The 22,178-nt window shown below is 38.5% G+C and overlaps 1 protein-coding gene across 12 annotated transcripts in view; it reads left to right on the forward strand.

Moving 5' to 3' along the window:
• Positions 1 to 22,178, forward strand: part of HECTD1 (HECT domain E3 ubiquitin protein ligase 1) — a 64,895-nt gene that overhangs the window by 18,952 nt on the left and 23,765 nt on the right. For 6 of the 12 annotated variants that reach the window (XM_081857500.1, XM_081857492.1, XM_081857493.1 and 3 more), the window contains exons 3-24: positions 1,592 to 1,826; positions 2,710 to 2,937; positions 3,960 to 4,241; positions 4,613 to 4,901; positions 5,110 to 5,186; positions 5,274 to 5,372; positions 6,131 to 6,245; positions 7,078 to 7,252; positions 7,613 to 7,751; positions 8,216 to 8,386; positions 8,999 to 9,221; positions 9,310 to 9,354; positions 11,844 to 12,107; positions 13,167 to 13,243; positions 15,094 to 15,228; positions 15,648 to 15,794; positions 16,736 to 16,830; positions 17,816 to 17,921; positions 19,634 to 19,768; positions 20,486 to 20,625; positions 21,035 to 21,358; positions 21,917 to 22,083. In XM_081857500.1, the coding sequence (XP_081713626.1) occupies positions 1,592 to 1,826; positions 2,710 to 2,937; positions 3,960 to 4,241; positions 4,613 to 4,901; positions 5,110 to 5,186; positions 5,274 to 5,372; positions 6,131 to 6,245; positions 7,078 to 7,252; positions 7,613 to 7,751; positions 8,216 to 8,386; positions 8,999 to 9,221; positions 9,310 to 9,354; positions 11,844 to 12,107; positions 13,167 to 13,243; positions 15,094 to 15,228; positions 15,648 to 15,794; positions 16,736 to 16,830; positions 17,816 to 17,921; positions 19,634 to 19,768; positions 20,486 to 20,625; positions 21,035 to 21,358; positions 21,917 to 22,083 (3,668 nt within the window). The remainder of the gene's footprint in view (positions 1 to 1,591; positions 1,827 to 2,709; positions 2,938 to 3,959; positions 4,242 to 4,612; positions 4,902 to 5,109; positions 5,187 to 5,273; positions 5,373 to 6,130; positions 6,246 to 7,077; positions 7,253 to 7,612; positions 7,752 to 8,215; positions 8,387 to 8,998; positions 9,222 to 9,309; positions 9,355 to 11,843; positions 12,108 to 13,166; positions 13,244 to 15,093; positions 15,229 to 15,647; positions 15,795 to 16,735; positions 16,831 to 17,815; positions 17,922 to 19,633; positions 19,769 to 20,485; positions 20,626 to 21,034; positions 21,359 to 21,916; positions 22,084 to 22,178) is intronic. The other 6 variants (XM_081857502.1, XM_081857494.1, XM_081857498.1 and 3 more) reach the window with 5 other exon arrangements.

Genomic DNA, 22,178 nt, shown 5'->3' on the forward strand with positions numbered 1-22,178 from the left:
CAAACATGCACTTCATGTGTCATAATCGTAATTTATTTAGTGTTCTAGCAGTCCAGGAAGGAATGTAGGAAAACTGCCTTATACTGACTCAGACCATTCATCCTTGTAGCTCACTTCTGTCTACATTGACTAGCAAGTGGTTATCCAGGGTTCTTGCCCAGCCCCACCTGAATGTAAGATCTATCTTGAGAGATCCTACTCCAGCTGCCCCTGCCAAATGCAGTTGAGTCCCTTTTAGTTCTGGTTATAGAATAGGCTTTCCAGGGAGTCTGGTACAATTTTTGTAGTATTTTAAGCACTGAGTGAAGAGCTTTCCATTCACGTAGGGCTTTTACATATTTTTGTTAGGCTGTGCTTCATTTTAAATTCATTTTAATTTTGGGGGTGCAAAGTTCTTTTTTTAAAAAAAACCCAGTTGTATAGTTTTACTCTTTAATGGGTTTATGGTTTCCACTATAGTTCAAATTTTTGAAAACTTACTTATTATAACTCACCTAGAGAACTTTGTTAAGTGGAGGCAGACAATGTCACAATAAATACCAGAAAGTGCTGGGATTGAACATGGACCTTTTGCATTCAAAGCATGTACTCTACTGTTCAGCTATGCCCCCCCCCCCAATATTTAGTGCATGACAATATCCAACACCCACATCCACCCACCCACACACACTGATATGTGTGTGTGTGTGTGTGTGTATGTGTGTGTGTGTGTGTGTGTATATATATATACACACACACACACACACACACACACACACACATATCTTGAACCTATTATTCAACCTAGGCAAGGAGGAGAACTGACCGTTATCCTCATTAAGGCAAGCCTTCATGTACTCAAAGATTTACCAAGTTAGTGTGTCATATGTATAAGAAGGCATTAATTTAACAGTATCCAGACAAAAGAACTTAAATCTGTCAAAATATGTTTCAGATGTGCAGAGTGGTCTCTATTGTCATTTGCTTGTAGCGGTTTTGTTACCTTGAATTACTGGATTTTGACTTTTAATGGAGGTTTACTATGTAACTGAAATTAAAGCATAGGTCCTCTGTTAGTTCAGAAAAACATACACAAAAATATTTTCACATACAGGCTTTTAACTAGTTTAGATTACCTTTTCCATTCCAGATATAGATGGTGTGCTTATAACCAGAATATATGTCTACAGTTGTGGATATTGGTTTGGATCCAAAGTTTTTTGTGTGAGTCCAAGGCAGTTATGCACTTGCAGGAAGGTCCCTCCAATTGTTAACTGTTCTGATTTCATTTTGTAGTCTCCTGTGCCACTAGTATCTTACAGAGGGTCAGCCAACTATTAGGAACATTTTCTTTTGCAGAGGGAGACTCAGACAGTGGGCAAGTGTTCTGTTCATGAAACTGAAATTAGCATTGAAGCCCATATCTGTGACCCCAGAACAGTCTGTAATCATTTTATTCTGTCTAGATGTTAAATCTAAACAGTGGCTCATAGAATCTTTCATAGAATTGTAGAGTTGGAAGGGACCCTGAGACCCCCTGCAATGGCGAAGATCAAAGAAATGTATATGGAAATGTGTATGTTAGTGATGAGTAATCTGTCTCTTCTTGCAGATGTCCCCCTCGTACCTTTTTGCCAGCACTGTGCAAAATATTCCTTGATGAAAGTGCTCCTGACAATGTATTGGAGGTAACAGCTCGTGCTATAACTTATTATTTGGATGTATCAGCGGAATGCACTCGACGGATTGTGGGAGTGGATGGTGCTATCAAAGCACTTTGTAATCGTTTAGTAGTTGTTGAGCTTAACAACAGAACCAGCAGAGACTTGGCTGAGCAGTGTGTAAAGGTATGGTGTATTAATTTTCCTTCGTTACAGAAAATAAAGCTCCATGATAAGAAAATGTTTTTATAATAGTTGTCTACTTACAAGACCAGGACATAATTGCTTTAAATTTTGATATCTTTAGCAAAACAATAAAACTTCTGCAAAAATATACCCTTATCCCAAACAGTCTCAAGTAGATGCCTTAGTGGACAAATTATCTTGAAAAGTGGGAAATCTAATTGCACTTCCACAATTGCTATTAACATTATTTTTAAAAACCAGTGTGAGATCCTGTTTGTGGATCTTCTGCAACGTATCTTGCTTGGCGCATAGATATTTGAACCTTGAGACTGCTAAAGCCATATATGACATAGCCTGTTAAAACTCCTATGTCTTATCCAGTTACCTTAGGCTTGTGTATCTTCCAGACACAAACTGCTTCTGGTGTTCTAATATTAGATATGCATAACACTTTTTTAAACTGGGGCCCTGTTCAGTTGTTAGAAAACTGTAAATGTGTAGGAGGTGCAGGCCTGTGTGCTCCAGTTCCGCCCCCCCCCCCGCCCCCACTTGCCAAGTTGAGCTTCAAGGTGTGAAAAGAGCTTGTATGTGTGTCAGCACAGGGCTCCTGATCATGGATTCACGCATGCTTACAAACTCCCTTCAGATCTTTCTGCTCAACAGGGTAATGTTGGGGTGGAAGGGCAGGGCCAGCATACGCAGCCCCCTATCTGTTAAATGTTTGTAGCTTTTTTTTGCACCATGAGAGGTTTAATGCATTCATACTGACGATTTTGATCAATAATATTTTTAAATAAAAAGTGAATAAGCACTGGGAGAATTGAATTGGAAAGAATGCATGCTTTGTTGTATGATTGTCTGTGTAATTCCATTTTCATTCTAGGTGTTGGAACTCATCTGTACCCGTGAATCAGGCGCTGTGTTTGAAGCAGGGGGGCTGAACTGTGTGTTGACATTTATTCGTGACAGTGGGCACCTGGTTCATAAAGATACATTGCATTCTGCTATGGCTGTAGTATCCAGACTCTGTGGAAAAATGGAACCTCAAGATTCCTCATTAGAGATTTGTGTTGAATCCCTCTCGAGTCTGTTAAAACATGAAGACCATCAGGTAAACAATTTAGAATATGTAATTGAAAGCACTGTAAATAGGTTACTCCAGAATTGAGAACTGTATAACAAATATTACGAAGAATTTAGTTCATATTGCCAGCACTGGCTAGTGCAAGTAAACAGTTGTATGGTAGTAGGATTAATTTCAAGTAGCATGAAATCCTTGGCTCTAATGTAACTTTTAATTTTTATTCCTATGGAGAATTAGAGGATTTGCAGTTGGCTTTTTTATGGAAACGGGAAGGAAAAAAATGTTCTTTTTTATATGTGGAAGTTATATTTTACTCACGGTGATCAGTAAACAGTGATCTGTTTACACTTTGTGCTTTAATATAATTTCACATAGAGTGAAATTAAAGCCAAAGAGTTTCCTCCATAACTGCAAACTTTTGCACAAATGAAAGCTTTGGGACTGCCATAGAACCTGCCTAATTTTTATGGAAACTCTTGCACAAGCTTTTGTGGAAGTATTTATGGAAAAGCACTAGCTGCTATTTAAGCTTAAGATAGTGCACATGGTATCTCCTCCCCATTTTATCTTCACATAAATCCTGGGAGGTAGAAGAGAAAGTGATGTCAAAGGTCACCAGTGAACTTTGTGGCTGAATGTAGATTTGACCCTGGGTCTCCTGGGTCTTAGTCTGATACTTTTAACCACTATACCACAGTAACTCTCTAATGAGGATTTGTGGTATTCTTTCTTAGGTGCTAGGATTTGCACTTGAACAGTTGTGTGGATGCTGTTTGGGTCAGAGATTATTCATCCCACACATATCTGTAACGTAATGCTGTGTCTCATTTCCCCAATTACAATCCCTATGTAGAACTTGCATTAGAAAATGACTGTTGTCGTAAAAGAAATCATTCATAGCTAAGAAAGTATAGAAGCTGTGGATTGGTATGAAACAGTGTTCTTGTATAATTTACTAAATGTCAATATTGATGCTTTTATTTTAAATTTGCTGTCTTTCAAATCTTGGTCTGTGTGATACTTTTTAACCATATGATTTGTTCCTTCAGGTTTCAGATGGTGCACTGCGTTGTTTTGCTTCATTAGCTGACCGATTTACACGCCGTGGAGTTGATCCAGCGCCATTAGCCAAACATGGGCTAACTGAGGAGCTATTATCTCGAATGGCTGCAGCAGGTGGCACAGCTTCAGGACCATCTTCAGCCTGTAAACCTGGCCGGAGTAGCACAGGAGCACCATCTGCAACTGCAGATTCCAAATTAAGTAACCAGGTGTCAACTATTGTAAGCCTGTTATCAACACTCTGCAGAGGATCTCCAGTAGTAACACATGTAAGAATTTCTTTGTTAAATATCTATTTTATTAAAAATTAAGCTTTACTTCTTGGCAGATATTGTATGTATGTTCTTTGTTTCTTTAATTTTCTGTCATCATCATAAATAAGAATAAATTTGTGTAGACCTTCGTTTATTTCACATTCTAAAATCCTTAAAATGTTAATTGTTACTGCTGCATTTGAACTTTGCTTATACTCCCTCCCTCAGCTCCTTTGGGAGGAAGGATGGAATGTAAATTGAAATAATAATAATAAAAATAATAATTAATAAATAAATAAATAAATAATAAATTTAGCTTTTTTATATGGAGATGCAATCCCTTTCTCATTGGATTTTCTAAAGTCCTGTATATTTTTATTGTTCAGACTTTTAATTATTTCCAGGATCTCCTAAGATCTGAGCTTCCAGATTCTATAGAGAGTGCATTGCAGGGTGATGAAAGATGTGTACTTGATACCATGCGTTTGGTAGATCTTCTTTTGGTGCTACTGTTTGAAGGACGGAAAGCCTTGCCAAAGTCTAGTGCTGGATCTACAGGCAGAATCCCAGGATTGCGTAGACTTGATAGTACTGGAGACCGTTCCCATCGGCAGCTGATAGATTGCATCCGCAGCAAAGATACCGATGCCCTAATAGATGCTATTGACACAGGTGGTAAGCAAATGACCTTTATTTGACATTGTAATTTCTAGTTTGCTTCTTAATGTTTATCTCTATAATGGATGGGCTCTAAGAATAATATTTTTCTTGAAAATTATTTTTAGCTTGTTTGATATGCAGGGTAGAATACTGAGACTTAACATTTTGTTTTCATTTATATCGTTGCAAACATATAATGACACTTTCTTTTCCACTTCTCTAGCTTTTGAAGCAAATTTTATGGATGATGTAGGACAAACTCTCTTAAACTGGTCCTCTGCTTTTGGAACTCAGGAAATGGTAAACAAAGAAAAGAAACATTATTTTGATTTTCTGCATAAAGGAAATGATGCAAGTAAAAATAAACTGTTGCTCATCTGTAAACAGGTTGAATTTCTCTGTGAACGAGGTGCTGATGTTAATAGGGGTCAGCGGTCATCATCCTTACATTATGCAGCATGTTTTGGAAGACCTCAGGTAGCAAAGGTGATTTTTAAATATTTATCTTTTCTATCATAACAAATCATTCCATCCCTTATCAGCATTTAGACCAGCTGAAGTATGTGTTTTTTAAAAGTGTCCTGTCCCTTAATACTTCATGTTTGGCATATGCGGTTTTTATTTTTTGGAAACACATTTATTTAGTGTGTGTTTGTGCTCTTGGCAAATATGAAAGTTGTGCAAAACTCTTCACAAAAACATAACAATGTAACATATCTCACCATCTCAATAGCTGCCTTCAGACAACCCTCAGTGATCTGGATTCTTTTGAGCAAGAGCAGTATAAATGTCCTCCTTCCTTCTGTAAAGCATTCCTTAGTTTTTGAAACAAAAACCAGTTTGCTATGATGAAATCAGAAACCAATTTATATTGTCTCGTAGAACATCTCCCCTTCCCCCACTTTTCCCCATCCACACAAAATCAAAAACATTAACCATTTGGTTCTTACATTCTCCAGAGAATGTAACCATTTGCTGAACCAGCAAATTAGTAGGAGTGCTTACTCCAAACTAGAATCAATTCTGGTTTGGAGCAATAATTTAAACTGTAGTCAGCTGGTTTAGATATCACAACATATTGTGACTTGATTCAAATAGTAAGTAAGGGATGGTGCCCTTTAGGAGAGGGAGGGAGGAAGTCATTAATCTTTTCTGTGCATAGTCAGAGGAACCTAAATTGTACCATTGACATACTGAGTAGCTTTTTTATTCCAGTAATTCTAGTAATAATAACTTGCTTTTAGACTCTCTTGCGACATGGTGCCAATCCAGATTTAAGAGATGAAGATGGAAAGACTCCTTTGGACAAAGCTCGTGAAAGAGGGCACAGTGAAGTAGTGGCTATTCTTCAATCTCCAGGTTAGTGTAAAAAGATTCCAGGAAGTTTTTGTCAAAGTAAAGCAATAGTTGAATTTAAGTTGAATTTAATAAGGTAGAATTCAATCTGTGCCATAAGATAGCATTTTTTTTTTAAAAAAATATACTGCTGAAATATTATCAGTTTGATTATTTATTATCAGTTTTCTTGAAATAGACTGCAGTCAGCCATAAGCTCACTGTTGCCCTGTTTCAAAACAAATGGAGCTAGTATAAGAGATGTTTTTTTCACGTAGCTATGACAGCCGAATGTCCAGGAAAAAAATGCCATAATAGTCTGTGGCATAATATTTTTGTGGGGGTTAGGGCAGAAGAGTAACAACAGCCTGACATGGCAGTGTCTTGTCTCACTTCTTTCTGAAGCTTTACATGCAGCTATCAACTATGGTATGAGCAGGCCAACTGAAATCCTGCTGTAGGCGCAAGCACACAAAAACAAAACATTTTAGGTGGTGGATGAGAAGGAGAATGGGTTGGGTTACAACCCTCTTCACATGACAGAGGCAGGAAGGCAAGGGTTTTTCTTTAAGATTCTTTGTACTTCTGTAAAACTTGGGATTCCTCCAGAGTCTGCCAATACCTCTGTCTTTGCATGGACACTGCCTTTTCAGCTATATAACCATGTGCACTCTTCCCCAGAGATAGGAAATAGAATATAAGATGTAGATCCTAATGCTAGACAAATCTATAGTAGTCTATTGTGGATATTCTTATCCTAGTCTGTATCTGCATTGGAAAGGAAATTGTTTATATGTGGTTTCTTTAAAAGAATTTTGAAACTCATAACAGTGTTAATAGTGGTCTACAATTATAGGTGACTGGATGTGTCCAGTTAACAAAGGCGATGAAAAGAAAAAGAAAGATTCAAACAAAGATGAAGAAGAATCAAATGAGCCCAGAGGTGATCCAGAAATGGCACCAATATATTTGAAAAGACTGCTGCCTGTGTTTGCTCAAACTTTTCAACAAACTATGCTGCCTTCAATAAGGTACAAAGGGGAAAGGGCTGTGTGTACATGTGGAGATTCACATGCTATATTGTGTGGCTAGAATACTTTCAAGGATCTGGATTTTCAAGAATGACCAAGCCAAAAGCAAAGCAAAATCTGGATGATTTATATATGGTGATATGTTGAATGGAATTCGAAAAACGCAAATCAGCAATGACCCAACTCCAAGTCCAGCTTGTAGCTTGGCCAGAGTCAGAATATTTTGTTACCTGATGATAACAATAGACAGCATGTAAAGTGGGTAGCAATTCAATGCATTTACCAATATGTTGTGCTCTTCTAAGTATGTATGTTTCCCGTTTCATTCTTTAAAATATTATTTCTCTCTCTTTCTAAAAGGAAAGCAAGTCTTGCTCTCATTAGAAAAATGATTCATTTTTGTTCTGAAGCTCTTCTAAAAGAGGTTTGTGATTCTGATGCTGGGCATAATTTGCCTACTGTTCTGGTAGAGATCACTGCTACTGTTCTGGATCAAGAGGTAATTGTTATCTTTCTATTTCTTTTCTTTTCTAATGACATCAGTTTAGTTTTTGTGTGGTGGAGCATTGAAATGCTTAGTTCAGGAAGTTACTGGAAGTTTAAGAACAAATTAGATGTGCCTCTGAATAGATTAGATTAAGTGGATTCAATATAAGAAGCAAAGAGATTGATTGTGATGCTTCGTATAGAAATATCCCATTGGAATTGGGATTGATTGTGATTCCCTGTTGGGTGTACAGTAGGTTTGTTAATCTGTGAAATGGCCCTACATTTCTTGTCTCAGGAAGGATTACTTCTCAAAAATTAGACTTAACTCTTTCCTGCAGTGGTATGGCCATGAGTGATTGCCTTTCTGTTGGGAGTGGTGGGTGTTAATTATGTAATAAATGTTTAACTGTACATCAAGATACACAGTGAATTACTGTACATCCGTATTATTTTACTTCTGTGCAACTTTTACAGGATGACGATGATGGCCACTTGCTAGCATTACAGATTATAAGAGATTTGGTTGATAAAGGAGGTGACCTGTTCTTGGATCAGCTCGCTAGGCTTGGTGTGATAAGTAAAGTTTCAACTTTGGCAGGACCAACCTCTGACGATGAGAATGAAGAAGAATCTAAACCAGAGAAAGTAAGTACGCAATATTTGAATGCATATATGTCCCAACTGCTGTCTGGGATGCCTTAATGTGAATAAATATCAGTGAAAAGTACATTAAATTCTAGTAATGGGTTGCTGGACCTAATGTGTTAACACTCATTTAAGAAACTTTTTTGGTGCTTCAGTCTGTTGCCTTCTGCTTGGATAGGAGAGAAAAGGGCAAACTTGTCTTGTGTCTCTAGTATTTAAGATACAGTGGTACCTCGGGTTACATACACTTCAGGTTACAGACTCCGCTAATCCAGAAATATTGCTTCAGGTTAAGAACTTTGCTTCAGGATGAGAACAGAAATCGTGCTCCTGCGGCGCGGCAGCAGCAGGAGGCCCCATTAGCTAAAGTGGTGCTTCAGGTTAAGAACAGTTTCAGGTTAAGAACAGACCTCCGGAACGAATTAAGTAACGTAACCAGAGTACCACTGTACCAGTTTTTAAGTGTCTTTCTGCATATTATATTCAGACAGTGTCTGCTGAAATTCTAAGTGTTTATGTAAGAATGTAGCCTGCAGGTATACTTGTTGTGTTTTACAATTTATTCCTTAAGGAATTCCACAGCCAATGAATTTAAACTATCTTGCTTTACAGGAAGACGAACCTCAAGAAGATGCTAAAGAGTTGCAGCAGGGTAAACCCTATCACTGGAGAGACTGGTCAATCATTAGGGGAAGAGACTGCTTGTATATTTGGAGTGATTCTGCAGCTTTGGAGCTATCAAATGGTAGCAATGGCTGGTTCAGATTTATCTTGGATGGGAAGCTAGCTACAATGTATTCCAGTGGCAGCCCTGAAGGAGGATCTGATAGTTCAGGTACAATGTTGTTCTCAACTAATACTTTAAAGATATCATAAGACTCTTACATTTTATATATTTGATTTTGAGACATTCTTTTTTACAGGAATTGGCTCACTAAATAGTAAAGGATGTAAACAGGTGGAAGGTGGTCAGTTTATTGTGATGCTTTTGTCAACTAGCATGTGACAGCAACTGACTTCTTTGTAACTGTGTTCAGTGAACATCTTAGCTTCATTCTGTCTTCATTTCTTTCCATGCATACTAATATTAGTCAAACAGTAATTAAAAGGCAATATTTAGTGGTAATCCACTGCATTTCAGGTAAAGCAAGTTGGAATGATGATGACGTGGCTTGCAACTTGCTAGCAGAATGAAATTGCATGTGTGTGAAAAGTGGTGCAAAGTTTCTCATCAGGTGGATCAGAACTGAGAAACTGAAAGACATTGAGCTAGAAGTTTCACATTGTACTTAAGCTATCTGTAGCTCTTAAACATAGTTGATATTGCTTGCTGCCCCCTTTTCACTGCCAAGTGTGCAGTGAATTGTAAGACTGCTTTATTCCGTTGAACAATTGCTGTAATAGATCTTCTGATTCAAATTCTCAGGAAATTGCTTTTTCCAGTAGTGTGAGGCTACAGGCTGGTTCTGATGCTTCAGTCAAAGATTTTCTGTTCAGTTCTTAAACTCTACTTATTCATAAAATAGCTTTTTAATTATCTCATGCTAATTTTATCAGTTTTTAGATTTGGGGTGATAGAATTTAAAGCTATAGCAACATAAGGCTATAGCAACATAACTTGGGAGTATAATTTTCAGCTAATTTCCTGATTTGCAGGGATCATGTAAATGCAAAGACAGCTATCTCTGCTTTCATATTCACTTTTTGACACCTTATCGGTTGTGATGGATATTTTATTTATAATGGATACCTGTTTATAATGCTGGACTATAGAGACCTGGTAAAGTAGTAGGCTGGCTACATGAGTTTCTGAGATTTGGGCCTAAAGACAATGGAATGGGAGCCAGAGATAGGAGCCAGCCAGACTAGCTGACCATTTGCCCATGCAGATCCCATATCTGCTGCAAGGGTTTGATAGTCCTTTCAGGTCAGGCCAGTCAGCTGGCTGCTTAGGGAGCGGCCTCAGAACCTAAAAAGAGTTCCTAGCCTCTTCCCCTGGGAACTTCTTCTTCTTCTTCTTCTTCTTCTTCTTCTTCTTTTTTTTTTTTTTTTTTTTGGTCACACTACATGACTTAACACAAGGCACAGTAGAACTCTTGATTTGAAGGTTCCCAGTTACTTGTGACAAAAACACTTGTAGTCAGAGATTATATCATTCTTGTGAATATCCTAGGTCAGGCATGGCCAAACTTGGCCCTCCAGCAGTTTTGAGACTACAGTTCCCATCATCCCTGACCACTGGTCCTGTTAGCTAGGGATGATGGGTGTTGTAGTCCTAAAACAGCTGGACGGCCAAGTTTTGCCATGCCTGTCCTAGTCTACAAAAGAAAACAGGCAGCCAAAAAGTAAAGGAGTGAGTTATACGTATTTGGGAGACTGCCCTGGTACACAGAAGTATAGAAGCTTGTAAACTCTCTACCTGCTCAGAAAAATACTGTGAACTTCCAGGGTGGAGAGCATTGAGTGAGAATGGGGAACTACAGTAAGTAATCTTATTGTCTGGAGAGGGAACCTATGAGTTAACATTGAATGCCTAAGATTGTTCTTTTTACATTTTTGTGAGGGATGAAGGATGACAAGCTGTGATGGCATTACATATGTGATTTTGCATTTCTGCATACTGCCATTGTTATAATGGAAACCTCAGCAGTTGTATATAGTCATTGTGCATATGAAAGCACAACTTGAAACAAGCAGGGCTTCCATGAAAGTCTAACCAGTTCTTAAGGTGATGGTATGAGGCCATATGAACCATTCCTAAATGTCTACTGAAGGTACTTTGGACATGACCATATAGCAAAACTCAACTTCATTAGCTGTCAGTAGTGTCTGCCCAATCAACATGGGTAATGTGTATTTTATCATTTAGACATTGTAATGAATTTTATTTTCAAAGAAAGATAAATTAAAAATGTAGTAGTAAATACATAAACATAAAATGTATTTATATGTTACGCAGTTATGTACAACACACAACACTGACATTTTTGCTATTAAAACAGTTAATTTCAGTTCCTAGAATTCCATACTACAACTCTGCATTTGGTTTTCTTTTCCTATTAAATCAGTTCTTTTTTCTTTAGTTCCAAAATTTGGATGCTTCCATTCTCCATCAAATCTGAGTCATCCCCCCCGCCCCAGATGCATTTCTTTTAGTAGAAATGGATTTTAACAACTAGCTCAGTTTATTCAGTTTGTTTATATTTTATCATTATGTAATATAATGATTTCCAAAACATAAGAGTTTCACCATTGGCCAGTAGACATTTTCCGTTGTCCTATATTGTGATATTGGAGGCCGGTGAGAAATATCTATCCTGAGAACTTGAATCTACAACATAAATTTGCATTGAATGCCCACCCATTTTGCTTCATGGAAACTAAACTATTACTTTCTGATAGTTAAAAATCAAATACTAGTTAGCCTTTACTTCTTTTTGTGTGTGTTTTTTAACAGAAAGTCGAAGTGAATTTTTAGAGAAGTTACAGAGAGCCCGAAGCCAGGTGAAACCATCCACAACAAGCCAGCCAATTTTATCTGTCCCAGGCCCAGCTAAACTCACAGTGGGGAATTGGTCTCTTACGTGTCTAAAGGAAGGAGAAATTGCTATTCACAATTCAGATGGTCAGCAAGCTACAATATTAAAAGAAGATCTTCCAGGTTTTGTTTTTGAGTCCAATAGAGGAACTAAACATTCATTTGCTGCTGAAACCTCTTTAGGTGAGTATGTAGATAAGAGTAATAAGGTAATCACATATATGTACCTACAGTGGCCCGGTCAGAAATTACATTCTTTTTTCAATAAATCTGGTTTGAAGGGAACACTTAAGCCATAATTTCCTGGTTTGGATGCCCTGGCCATCTGGCCAATACTATGGAATTTTCAGCTCCAAGAAGTAATGATGGTGTCCAACTAGAATGGTTTTAAAAGAGAATTATACTTATGACTCCAAATCCAGATTATACTTTCTATGGGGGATAAGGCTATCAATGGCTATGTTCTGCCTCCACCATCAGAGGCAATGACTCTGTATACTGGGAAGCCCAAATGGGGAGTGTTTTCTTTTGGGGCTTCCAATACACAACTAGTTGGCCACTTCAGGAACAGGATGCTAGACTAGATGTGCCATTAGCCTGATCCAGTAGATGGTTCTTGTCTTCTTAAACTGGTTTAACAGACCAGGGAAACCTTACATTAAACATACTTGAAAGGATAGAGGGGAGAAGATACACATGGGGTCACAGTGTATTCCTGATCTACCAAACTGTGATATGTGAGAATAGGATTGTAATGTCTAAACTGCCAGTGTAGGGGTAACACCATCACCATCAGTTTTATTTCCCACCTGTTGCCAGAAGGTGGGTTACAACAATATAAAATACAGCATTTAAAACCATGTGGAACAAATTGCAATCACAACTGGAATGGAGCCTAAAAATATATCTTAAGTGTCAAAGCCAGGTTAAAGAGAGATGTTTTCAGCATACAATGAAGTTGCCAGATGCACATCTGTAAAGAGGGAATTCCATAACTTAAGGGTTTCCAGAGAGAATGCCTTCTTCAGGGTCACACAGACCCAACCTCTGAGTGTGATGGAACTACCAAGAAGGCCCTCTCTGCTGCTCTGAAAACAGGAGAGGGGTTGTAGGCAAGGAGGCAATCATTCAGTTATTTTGGGGCCTAAGTCGTATAGGACCTTAAACAGTAGTGTGAGCACCTTGAATTGGGGACAGAAATGAACTGGCAACATAATATCCTGTCATCTGGATATTTTGCAGGATCAGAATTTGTGACTGGTTGGACTGGCAAAAGGGGAAGAAAGGCAAAATCAAAGTCGGAAAAAACCAAACAAAAGGTTAGTATGTTTGTTTTTAAAATATTTTAATGGAGAATTTGGATTTCAGTTTGTTACTTTCTGTATTGCTTCTGGTACATGCTAGCTGCTGGCTTGAGGTGGTTTAGATACTTAGCCTATCTATGTTTAAAAAGCATATAAATTAATTCTCACTTCTGTGATGAGATCTGTTAAAGGATTTGTTAGAGCAGTAATGAGGAAGTTTCAGCCAAGGTAGGTTCGCCAGGCCTCCCCTTCAGCCAAGCCTACTTGCCCTACACCTGCAGAGCAGATTTTGAGGCAGATGGGGGAGTTCTGCTGTGTGAATAGTACTGCACTCATGCAACATTGGATCAAAACTTGTTTTTCCAGTTTTATCAGTATTTAGAGTGTCTCACTTGAAATCTAAAGTCCATTCAAAAATGCATTAATACATTAATATTAATTGAGGTCAGCCTCAAGAAGCAACAGATTACAGAAGATATTGTCAGTGTTTGAAAAAGAAAAGGAAAGGGTTCTGAGCTCCCTTTATCTCCTCAGCCTGGTCCTCAGACCCTTGTCGGCATAAGAGAGTCCACAATAATATCCTTGCAGAGTGCTTTCTGCTTTTATTCTTAAAAGTCTTTGTGCAAAAGCGACTGACCAACTGTACACACCAACACTACCAGCTTTCACCAACCAACCAACCAACCAACCCAACAACAAACTAACATTTCTCACTCTATATATACAACCCAGTGCAGGCCGCTGACTCATGCTGACCCAGCTTTTTAAGCATTAAAGAAACAGCGGCTATTTTAGCCGTGACAGATATCACCAAGAATTATAGTTCCTCAAAGACCTTTGTTTCCAACCCTACCCCCCCAAAAAAAAAAGTTTTTCAGAGATGTATTGTCCCCCTCTGCTGATGAGAGGCTCTTTCATCCAGTAGAATTTTCCATTAGTGGAAAGTGAGGGGGAGAGGAGGTTATTCCCCTCTCCTTCTGCAGCCCACCTCCCTGCACTCTGCCATCAGATCAACAGGGCAGGGGGACCCTTTGGAACAGTGTGGTGGTGGCAGTGGCAGGCAGCGGCAGCAAGGGACTGCAAGAGAAAGGGGGAATTTGTGGAAAAAAATCACCACCCCTCCCTTTAAACTTCCAGAAACCTCTACTGAATCATAGAGCCCTCTGTTATTGGGAGGGACACAGCTGACTGCATCTCCCAGTGAATGAAGGTGCCTTTCAGACATCCTTGGGAAGAATGAGGGCAGGGAGGCAACATGAAAAAAAAAAGTGTGTTCTAAAATCTCTTTAATAAATTATCACCTGGAGCAAGACTTCAGAAGATGGCTTGAACAGATGGATAAAGTTCACTTGGGAGTCCTTCAAGCAGATTTTTTATGATTTTATGGTATGGTACATAGGTAGCATTTTGGATTGGGTCTGAAAATAAGTTGGGGAAATGCACTTCTTAAAAACACATCAAATCTGTAGCCATAACATTTAGCAGACAGCCTTGAGCAAAGTCCCCAATGGATTTTGGTTTAACAAACCAAGATTAATGGGGTTCTTAGGGGAAATGTAACTGACATCCTGACTTGTGGGTGCGGGGGATAGTTCAGTGCTAGAGCCCATGTTTTGTAGATAAAGGTTTCCAGATTCCATCTTTGGCAGCTCCATTTACAAAAGCATTTCAAATGGTAAAGCTGAAAACAACCTTGGCTATCGTTGTAGACAAAATCATACAAAGCATTCTGACTCAGTTGTAAGTTTCTTATGTACTGTCATTCCAAGTGGAGCTGATCCAGGGTTGGCATTCATAAATATCAAGAAAATATTTCATTTGGTTTGAAATTGTAAATTCATCCTGATTTCTTAAATGATGCTCAGGTACGAACTATGGCAAGAGACTTGTACGATGACCATTTCAAAGCTGTTGAAAGTATGCCTAGAGGTGTAGTTGTAACACTGAGGAACATAGCAACACAATTAGAATCTTCATGGGAGCTCCATACAAATAGGCAGGTAAGTATCATTGAGTAAATTGCAGTGGTAAGCGTAATTTGCTGCTGTTGCTAATGTTGACTTGATTCAGACATAAAAATTAATCCATCTGTCTTCGTCTGATGGTATTGGCAGATTCTCAAAGTGAATTTAGAAGTATTTCCAGGTTACTTTTAACTTGGGCTGTTGACAGCTGCTCATAAAACTAAGCCCAGGTCAAAGTGGGCCACGGGAATTTGCATATGAAATAGGATGAGTGGCAGATAACAGTAGCCTGATCTGGAAATGGTAGTTTTAAATCTGCACCATGCTATGTGAAGTGTACTGCTTACTGTATGTATGCAGTACTTTTTTGTGAAGTTCTTGTTTCCGCAGTTAGACTACTGTTGTGTAATACCATAAAGTGAATGGAGCCACTATTATCTGATTTTCTTTTTCAGTTTATTGAGGGAGAAAACACTTGGCGAGATTTAATGAAGACTGCTCTGGAAAACTTAATTGTCCTTCTGAAGGATGAAAATACTATTTCACCATATGAAATGTGCAGCAGTGGCTTGGTGCAGGCTCTTCTTACTGTTTTGAATAATGTAAGTTTTATTGCAGAATGAGTGGGAACTTGGGAGCCAGGGAGCCAAGTCTTTATTCACAGCCATGAAGTTAACTAGCTGATCTTAGACCAGTTAACTTCATCTTTCAGCCTGACTTAACCTCGTGAGGTTGTTGTGAGGATGAAGGAAGGATAACTGTGTATGTCACCTGAGCTTTGGGGGGCAGGGCAGGTGGAGAGTGCAGTGAAACTGTATTAATCACAGTTAATGTAAAAGGTTTCAAATTTTCTTAAAGTGTAGTCTGTTAGCTGTGAGAAATGCTTGCACTTAAACTTAACCTAAAAAAGAACCAGGGGTCAAGAGACATTAAGCTCTGTTTGCACCAGCACTGTTACCCTAGTGCTTGCCCTAGTGGTCTAACCATGCTTTGGGCAGACAGCGCTGCCCATAAAACAAAAGAGAATTTTCAGAGGGAAGATGCAGCCTGGCAATCAGGCTATAAACACTTGTTTTACTTTCATTAAATCACGTAGCAAATATCAGAAGAGGTGAAGGAGGAGAAGACTTTAAAAATGCTGGGAATGGTGCTGTTAGGATAGGTGGGTGTTGTTAACACTTGCTGTTTCTTTGCCCTCAATAGAGCTGCACATTTATTGCTCATTGCAAGAGATGAGAAGTTCAAGTTGATGGTATTTGGAGCAACAGGAGACTGTCACTCACAGTCACAATTTTTATTACAAACTTCAGTGCATTCCAGAATAAGATACTTGTCTTTCTGAAGCAAAAATTAATTAATTTTTTTCTTTCTCAAAACTTGTGTGATTTATGCGTCTGACTTCTCCCTCTTTCTCATTGCCACTTCGGCAGGCAGTGCTTGAGAAGTTGGTTTTCTCCTTATGTAATGAGTTAAGTTAGCCATAATGGCCTAATCCCAAATTTTGAGCAGCCATTCTTTTAACAATTCCCTCTTTTTCATTTAGAATGTGGATTTCGATTTGAAACAAGATTGTAGTCAGCTAGTGGAAAGAATAAATGTATTCAAAACAGCTTTCAGTGAAAATGAAGATGATGAAAGGTAATTTTGTTGTTCCTGACCTTATGAAAAATAATGTGTGCACACAACTATTTTTTATACTCTGCTTTCAGTAGTAAAAGGCATATTGGTCTTGGACTAGAACATAACTTGCTGCTTTTTGTATTTAAATTGCCCGGTGTTTATCACATCAGTGTTGCTTTGCAGTTGTGGATCCCATTTAAACAGAGTGTCACCCATATATTTAGTTATTGAATAATGCATATACTGTACTGTGTTTCGGCCCTCACAAGGCCCCCAAGATAATTTGCCAGAATAACAACACAATAATGTTACAATAAAAAATGAGAGTGGTAAAACCACATTGCATAAATCTAACCTAGTAGAGATGTAAGGTATGTGTAACTATGGCCAGATCTCCTTCTCAGATTCTCCAAGCAGTATTTTATAATTAAAAATAGCTTTGAGCTTTGATATGTAGTACAAAGCATTTTAAACATAGCTTAAGCTGATCTAAAAAAAATTAAAGTGTTGACGTTTGATGAATCAATGCACCTGGCTTTGATTCAGATATATGCCAAATCATGCATTATTGCTGTGATAACAAGCAAGCATGAACAGGAAGTTCTACAGTTTCCATGCACAGCATATAATATTGTTAGTAACAAACTGCAGTTTCTACTATAAGGGTGTAATGAGAAATGATGATTTGTTACAAATTTTGTTGATTTACATTTTCTCCCCATTGTGTGGTGGGAGCACAGAAGTCTGAGGCTTGTGGTTACTTGTTCTGATAATGACAAACCATTGCAATATCTCTATTTTATATATTGTTGGATCGTGTTTATTGTTGCTAGCTGGCTTGAGTTCGGTTTTCAAATAGGCAGAGTTTAGGTTTCAAAAATAGCTTGTCATCGCTACAACATTTTGAAGTTGTAATTGTACTCTGAAGTTTTCATAACTTCTATTCATTTTTCAAAGCCCTTTGTATAATAGACAGTAACATTTGTCTTCTCTGTGTTCATAGTCGTCCAGCAGTTGCATTAATTCGGAAACTTATAGCAGTATTAGAATCTATTGAACGTCTACCTCTACACTTGTATGATACACCAGGATCAACGTATAATCTGCAGGTAACTTTTCAATATGGTACAAATTTACTGCATTCTAATAAAAATGTTTCTGTGCCTTTTCTCTGCTATTCTTCCTATAAATTTCCATAAATTACAGTTGTCCCGAGCTACTTTAGTTGGATACAGCCCTATTTCATTATTATAATGCTTCAATCAGATCCAGTGGAGTCTTCCACTTTGCAAACTGGACAAATTCATAGACAGAAGCGGGAGAGGCATTTTTTGACAATTCTCCCTTCCTTCTATAGCCCCCAGCACCATCTACCATGTTGTTTTGGAGGGTCCCCAGCCCTCTGGACCTGATTTTTGGGGCAAGGGGAATATAGAAAAAATCCTACCCTCCAGAGCAGCTAGTTTGCAAAGTTCCACTCTGCACAACTCTGGGTGTCACCCATTAAAAGTTTTATGGAATGTGGGTTTGGCATAACAAACACATATGGGTATCATCTAGATTTGCTGCTGTGTACGCTTGAAGGTTCTAGTTGGGGATCCAGGCAGGGTTGTGTAAATACAGTGGTACCTCAGGTTAAGAACTTAATTTGTTCTGGAGGTCCGTTCTTAACCTGAAACTGTTCTTAACCTGAGGTGCCACTTTAGCTAGTGGGGCTTCGCGCCACCGCCGCACGATTTCTGTTCTCATCCTGAAGCAAAGTTCTTAACCCGAGGTACTATTTCTGGGTTAGCAGAGTCTGTAACCTGAAGCGTCTGTAACCCGAGGTACCACTGTAATTGCTGTAAATAGAAAAGTGATTTCACAAGACATTTCTGGTCATACAGTGGTGCCCCGCAAGACGAATGCCTCGCAAGACGGAAAACCCGCTAGACGAAAGGGTTTTCCATTTTTGAGTTGCTTCGCAAAACGAATTTCCCTATGGGCTTGCTTCGCAAGACGAAAATGTCTTGCGAGTTCCTGCGGGGTTTCCCCCCCCCCTTTTTCTAAGCCGGTAAGCCGCTTATCAGCTGATCCGATAAGCCGTCAATGGGCTTGCTTCGCAAGACGAAAAAACCGCTAGACGAAGAGAATCGCAAAACGGATTCTTTTCGTCTTGCGAGGCACCACTGTATTAATTCTTAGTATTAAGTAAAAAAAAATAGCAGCCTATACCCTTAAATTGTTGGGTGTGGGAGCTTCCTTCCTGACCTTCCTTGACCTTTTTTGTGTTTGTTTTATACTGTACCCCACCCTAAATAAAATGAAGGGCAGTATAAAAACATTCTAAATAAATAAAAGTTTTAATAATCAGCTCGGGTCGAAAGAGCTATGAGTGGAAGAAGAAAATGTAGCAGTGCTGTTCCTTTTGCAAGACCTGGTGAAAGAACTTGGAATGTAATTGGGGTTGTATTACAATATGAAAAGAATTGTGAATATTGAAGATACAGACTAAAGCATATGAACTCTAGTGGGCCATAAAATGTTATTGATAGGAATTTAAACAGCTGCAGCCTGCCCACACAGGACAATGTCAGTCACTTTTGTCACACTGAGTCCAAAACAGACTACGCATGAGTGGAAAGACTTTCTACTAGAGTAAGAATGCTGTTGGATTTGTGCATTTGTGTAAATGTGTGTGTGTAGTGCTTATGCAGATTTGTCAGTTGTGCTGATTTTCCTAGTTTATTAATGCTTGCTTGACTTTGAAAACATAATCATTAGTAATTGTTATAAATGAAAGGCATGTTTCTAAGTAAAAATATTGTTGCTTTGACTTTAGATATTAACAAGACGGTTGCGGTTTCGCTTGGAGCGTGCTTCTGGGGAGACAGCTTTAATAGACAGAACAGGTCGAATGTTGAAAATGGAGCCCTTGGCAACTGTGGAATCTTTAGAGCAATACCTCCTAAAAATGGTGAGCAAACTCCTCTTCTCCCCAGGTTGGATTCAGACTACCCCTCCACATAGCTCAGCCCATGGTAGTTTCCACTGGAGGAAGTGCAGTTTTTGTAGATTCCTATTTCTCCCGTGCCCCTGAAAAGTTGTCCTGGAGGGTCTGGAGATCCTTGGGAACCGTATGGGAAAAGGCAGGAGGCACTGGTGAATGTCTTTTCTGTTTGGAGCATTTATGAATCTCAGCCACTTATGTGAATGGAAGGTCAAATTTGGGTCAAGTTCTTGATCCAGCCTATCATGTTTACAGAAAGAATTACATTAATTCTTCTGTTTGAGTGATAGGTTTTTTTTGTAGTTATTTGTCATTGTTCAGGTTTCTAGTCCTCAAGTGTGAGATGTGGGGTTTGGGATGAGCACCCACTAATCCTCCGGCTTGGGAAGGCTTTCTTGTTCTCTTACACTGCGTCTTAAATTGTTTCTGTTGATTGAATTATGACATTTAATTGTGCTTTACTGTATATTTTAGGGGATTCAGGTGGCGCTGTGGGTTAAATCACAGAGCCTAGGGCTTGCTGGTCAGGGGTCCCTTTACCTTTTTACTGTATATTTTGATTGTGTATTAATATGCTGTTAGCCATTTTGGGGTCTTTGGACCAAAAAGTGATATATAAATAATTATGATGATAATAAACTATATACTTATGTGATACATTTTTGTTGCCTCTTTTTTCCTTAGGTGGCAAAGCAGTGGTATGACTTTGATAGATCATCATTTGTTTTTGTACGAAAACTCAGAGAAGGCCAGACATTCATTTTCAGACACCAGCATGATTTTGATGAAAATGGAATTATTTACTGGATTGGAACAAATGCAAAGTAAGATTTCAGTAACTTCAGTTTGAGACAGTGCTAAAATCTTGAATGAAATAGCATTGTATTTAAATACCTGCAGGCCAATTCTGAATATTTTCCAAGGGCAACACTGGATTTTTCCATTCATCATTTTTAGATAAAAAAATGTATTATTGGGACATAGTTTGCAGTATGCGTGGCATATTAGCTTTTGTTTTTTAGGTTTTAAAATTTGGACTATACTGTCTATCACTTACCTGTGGCCATTCCATCAGGCTCTCTGAACTGTTGTCATCCCAGTTTCTTATAAGATCTGATGCTTGAGTCTGTATTATTTCCCCATGCTCTGGAAGTCTTTTCAGCTGAAGAGGGGAGTTAAAATGCTTTAAATAAATATTCATGAGTAATAGTGACATCGTTGTTTCTATTGTAGAACAGCTTATGAGTGGGTAAATCCGGCTGCCTATGGGCTGGTGGTAGTTACATCTTCAGAAGGAAGAAATTTGCCTTATGGCCGTTTGGAAGACATCTTAAGCCGTGACAGTTCAGCTTTGAATTGTCATACTAACGATGATAAAAATGCATGGTTTGCTATAGACCTTGGTCTTTGGGTGATACCATCAGCTTACACATTACGCCATGCTCGTGGTTATGGACGATCTGCTCTCAGAAACTGGGTTTTTCAAGTATCTAAGGATGGACAGAACTGGACTACTCTATATACTCATGTTGATGACTGCAGTCTGAATGAACCAGGGTATGTAAAAATATTTCCATTTACATGGACCATTGTTGTTTCTGACTTTTATGACAATAAATTTAGTACCCATAACGTATGGGCCATTCTCAGTCTACTGAAGTAATTGGAAATTAGCCTCTTGATATCATTGGGTCCAGGATTTACTTCACTGTGCTGAAATTCATTGAATAATAAAAAGTTGGCCTTCCACAGTGGCTTGGCTTAAACATGGTAAACCATAGTTAATGGCTTACTGGGATCACACAAGCCTTGGCTGTTTTTCTAGCATATAGATGAAACAACCATGATTCTTGGCTTAGTGTTATGTTAGGGCTGCCATACATCTGGAATTTCCAGGACATGTCTGTCGAAACATGGCAACCCTATGTTATGTCCAAAAATTTAATTCATGTGATGGTATAATGGAGAGAGTAATTTTCTGTTTGTAAACTGGTGGTCTTTTTGATCCATGAAAACCACCATACAAGTATTTAATATTTCTCTGTGTTTTTGTCATGACTTTTAAATTTATCATTACCTAATTTTTTCCTTCAACTTCCTCAAACTAACATAAAGGTCAACAGCAACATGGCCACTAGATCTACAAAAGGATGAGAAGCAAGGCTGGAGGCATGTAAGAATTAAGCAAATGGGGAAGAATGCCAGTGGGCAAACACACTACCTCTCTCTATCTGGATTTGAACTTTATGGCACTGTGAATGGTGTGTGTGAGGATCAGCTAGGTAAGCAATGATTTCTTGTTCTTACCACCAGCTATTGTAATGTAGGCCATGAATTGAACTTTTTCAAAAACTTAGTGCCAATCTAGAGCATGTTT

This window comes from Podarcis erhardii (genome assembly GCF_964252035.2).
Source record: "Podarcis erhardii genome assembly, chromosome: 1".
Lineage (NCBI taxonomy): Eukaryota > Metazoa > Chordata > Lepidosauria > Squamata > Lacertidae > Podarcis > Podarcis erhardii.